The sequence below is a fragment of the Helobdella robusta genome (assembly GCF_000326865.2).
Source record: "Helobdella robusta unplaced genomic scaffold HELROscaffold_12, whole genome shotgun sequence".
Taxonomy (NCBI): domain Eukaryota; kingdom Metazoa; phylum Annelida; class Clitellata; order Rhynchobdellida; family Glossiphoniidae; genus Helobdella; species Helobdella robusta.
In genome coordinates, this window is record NW_008703664.1 from 4,298,467 (window position 1) to 4,302,939 (window position 4,473).

The following is a 4,473-nucleotide window of genomic DNA, read 5'->3' on the forward strand; positions in this document are numbered from 1 at the left end:
ACATATATGTACAGAATTTTGCGACGCGTGGTTATTTTGACATTTTTTTTTTTGATAATTTCCGTTTTGGTTCGGGTATAATTTTCAAAATTATAAGTTAACCTTTTTTACACAAAACCTTTATTATTTTTTCTTCCATTGTTTGATGAAGAATGCATCCACGCATTCTCCTGGTTTTTTCACTGTATGAATATAAAAGACTTCTGGAGAGTAATTTATTCTTCTTCTGTTAGTTGAATAACTGGAATATTTCGTTTGGCATCTATTTGACCAGTGGATCTATCCATTCGATTTACGACATCAGTGGCATTATTTGTTGGGTGATTGGTCGTGTTTGTTGAAACTTTAGGAAGAGTTTTTGGTGATATCAATGATTTCATACCTTCTTTGTTTACATCGTTGTCTTGATCCGTTTTAATGTTACTAACAATTGGCTCTAACTCATTTAATTTTTGTGAATTATCTTTGTCAAAAGTATTAAAATTTTGAAAACGTTTATAACTCTGCGTTTCAACATATTTTGATGATAAATTAATATCGGCAATCTTGTCCGTGGTTGAAAATTTATACTGCCTTCGATCGTGTCGCTTTATTTTCATTTCAGCAGGAGAGTCGTTGGTGGCCAAAAACGAAGTAAGTTTTGATGGAGAAGTTGAAGATCTATGTTCGGTTGATTTGTGTCGATTTGTATAATGTGCATGGTGGCGTGTTCTCGGTGATGGTCTTCTTGTAACGCACAAGGTATGCTTTATTTCTAACGCTGGATCGAATCGTAAAAATTCATTGAAAAGAGCATCAGTCCTTTCGTCAATGCTGTAATCCCTTTGCATCCTTACAAGCGATCTTCGGGAATGCGACTTTAAAAATCTTGAAATAAAAGAAGATGCAAATGACGAATTTGATAAATTTATAGATCCACTGCTATAAAAAGGTGGTTTAGGAGCTACACATTGGGATGATGTTGTAGTCACTTTTACGTTTTTAAATCCAGCATCAATAAAACTATCTTGAATTTTAATTAGTTGTCGATCACATTTGTATTGAATCCGTTTTTTTTCAGCAGCTTTGTTTCTAGATAATAAAACTTGTTGAGACATTTTGGTGAACAAACTCAAATTGGTTGATGATTTATTGACTGCTACCGAACTTTGTGGAACAGATGGAGCAATCAACTCAACATTGGGAATTATCGAATTTGTCCTGACTAAATTTTCATCGGCAGAATGAACTCTTCTTGTTAATACTGGAATTGAACTTGACGCGCCAGTGACGATTGGAGACATCATCAATTCATCTTCACTAATAATGTTACTCTCTTGTGGAACAAAGTTTAACGTTGATCTGTAATCATACCTCATGTTCAGAGATTGTTGATTCTCAAGTGATTTATATCCGCTATCTCCTCTTAGTTTTTCCAATTTGTACAGATGAGACTCGCCGGTACTATCAGTACTAGCGTTGCTGTCATCACAGGACAACGATGCAGCAGTTGTACTACAACTTCCACCAGTAGCTAAAAATCGTTCGAAAGAAATACTGCTCTCTGTGTCCTGGCTTGTTTCACTCCCCGTCGTTAAATTTAATTTTTGTGTGGTATTTGCATTTAATTCATTTTTTTCATTTTTTGGTTCCATTTTTATTTCAGATTTTTGTTGAAGCCGCTCTTCCTTTGCTTGACGACGAGCAATGGCATTTCTGTATGTTTGTCTTCTTACACTCGGTTTTCTGACTAAATTCAATTCTTCTTGTTCTGACTGCGATATCTTTTGATTTTGTACTGTTTCCTTTTTAGAATCTTTGTGACTTATATCTAAAACTTCTTCACAATTATCTTTTGTTGAAGTTTCAGTTGGCTGACTCAACGTAGACGAAGCAAATTTTGCAATTAACTCTTTGCAAAATTTCAACGTGTTTGAATCATTTATCCCTTTAGATAATAATTTCAAAGCCAATTCATTTTTATCAATGTTTGCCGATAAATTTTGTAAATTTTCAAAGTCTAATGTATCTTCAATAGAATGAAAAGATTCTAGTAATGAACTATTACAACTAGATGTAATAAATGAATGGAATGGAGAATCTTCTGTGTTTGTCATTGTTATTAACGAGGATGTGTTGTTTACATTTTCTAAATTGAAAGGTGTTGCTGGAATAGATTCTTCTGAATCTAAATCATCAACATTATTTGCTAACAATGCCCTTAATTGCCATAATTCTTTAGATAATTCTTGGGATGCGGTTGACGTTAAATTTGTTATATTGCCGACTGTTGTTGAAGTAGTTGATGTTGTTGATATTGTTGTTCTTATTATTTCTGGTGTTTCAGCTGATTTAACTGAAAAATTTTTAAGTTTAATATTGTTGTCAACATTTATCGACGAAGATTGTTCTGGAACAACTGAAGCAACCGAATAAACTGTTTTGAAATCATCCCTTTGGTTCAGATTTAATTGCTGTGGAACGAGCGATAAATTGTTAGAACATTCAATCACTATAGACTCATCTGCATATTTTTTCAAGTTATGCAACTTTTTTCTGAAACTGTTTCTTCTGGCTTGTTGATCATTTCCTCTGTTATCTGTTGATATAATGGCTTGCGGTGTTCGAAAAGCAGGAGTCAAGCCACCTCTTTTAGCATTAGAATAAGGTCGTATATAACTTAAATTACAATTTGGTAAACTTTTAAAAGGTTTGTTGATTATTGCGCTATGGTATTTCATTGACGAGCTAGGATAGGAAAAAGAATGGCGTAACTTTTTAAGTTGCACAGGAGAGGCTTTCAATTCTTTATTGTTGCTTTTTTCAGTTTTTGAAATTTTAAGTGGTTTTGATTCATCTTCTTCGTGCACTTGTATTACAACATTTTGGTTATTTATTGCTGAAGAGGATTTTGTTGTAGTTTGAAATAAATTCACAACATACGGATATTTGTCTTCAACTGTATTTTTATTTTCAGAAAAAGATTCTTCAATTGATTTGACAAGTAGAGGTTTTGGTGCAATATTTATTTCTTGAAATTGAGTTGATATGTTTTCTTTTGAGTTTTTATACCGTGAATAAAAATTAAACGTTTTATTGCTGAGCGGTTCTAATTGAACACGGATGAAGTGATTCAATCTGTTTTTTCTTGACGAGTACTGAATATCCATCATTGGTGTATATTCTGAAACGTCGCTTATCGATATACTTTCATCCTTATCGATGATCTTTTTCAGAGAATCCATAATCGGCACATCACTAAAATTCATGGAAGACGACATCGACATATTTCCTTCAAGCACATCTATCAATTTCCTAAAATAAAAATAAAATATGAATACTTTTTATAAATGCACTGATATTATATTACAAATGTGTTTATATTATAATCGGGAATTATATTTTTTACAAAAATTTTGATTCAATCAACAATAAATATCAATAAAAAATACAAATTTTTGTTTGAACGTTTTTTTTAGATTTTAAGTAGGAATTTTAATTTGCAAAATGGGCAGCTGTTTCCGATTGGTTTAAGTCAAACTTTTATTTTCTTTTTTGTTTTTTTTTTGTTCAGACTATGAAAATTTAAAGTTCAATCACCAAACAAACTGGCAAAATAAGCGGACAACCAATGATGCATTCCAGTTGACAACCAAATTTACAACTAACCTAAAAACCAAGCCGACAACCAAGTTCACGACCAAATTGAAAACTAAGCTGACAACTAAATTGACAAAAGTTAATGACCTTAGAAAACCTTACAGCTTGCCAGAATTTTTTGCGACCAGCAGCGAGGTGGGATAACAACATCAGTGGAGTAGCATGAAGGTAGGTAACTTGGGCAATTGCCCGTGACGCCATTTCGAAAAAGCGCATTTTCAAGTAATTATCTGAAATACTATATCAATAAGGACTTTTCATTCAACGACAATAAAAAATTGGTTAAAATATAAACGAACAATTTTAAGTTATTACTATCTATTCATTAAGTGTGTTCGTAATAAATTGTTTGTGCGCGCGCGGTATGTATGTGGTTTGATTGTGTTCTCTGGTTGTGTGTGAGTGAAATAAATTAGAATTAAAACTAACGGTTGACTTTTTTTTGTGCCGTTATCATCGACGTTTTCTATCATTATTATTCGAACATTTGGATTTTTTTCTTGTTGAAGTTCTCTTCCAGTTTGCCTGCGAAAATGATTGTTATAGCAGAGAAAGTTATTTTGCTTTATATAAACAATATTTAATGAATCCATCTGCTGCAAACAAAGATACCCACACAAAAATCAAAAGTTTTCATAAAACTCAAAAATCAACCTAAATTTTTTTTTATAAAAATACATTAGAAGATTGTACTATGCGTACGAAAAATGATCTACCTACCAGTTCCTATCAATAACTTGATGGTTATTCATTTCGCTGAAATTTGCGCCAAAAATTTAATTCAATCGGTCGAATTTCATAAGTATTTTCATTGTGTTTATAGTTTGATTGATT

At 32.2% G+C, this 4,473-nt stretch overlaps 1 protein-coding gene across 1 annotated transcript; it reads right to left on the reverse strand.

Moving 5' to 3' along the window:
- Window positions 1-215: 215 nt before the first annotated feature.
- HELRODRAFT_168105 (hypothetical protein) lies at window positions 216-3,840 on the reverse strand (the record flags this gene model as incomplete). Its single annotated transcript, XM_009013787.1, has 2 exons — window positions 216-3,294; window positions 3,737-3,840. The coding sequence occupies 2 exons, from the start codon at window positions 3,838-3,840 to the stop codon at window positions 216-218; spliced, it is 3,183 nt and encodes a 1,060-aa protein (XP_009012035.1).
- Between the last annotated feature and the right edge of the window lie 633 nt (window positions 3,841-4,473).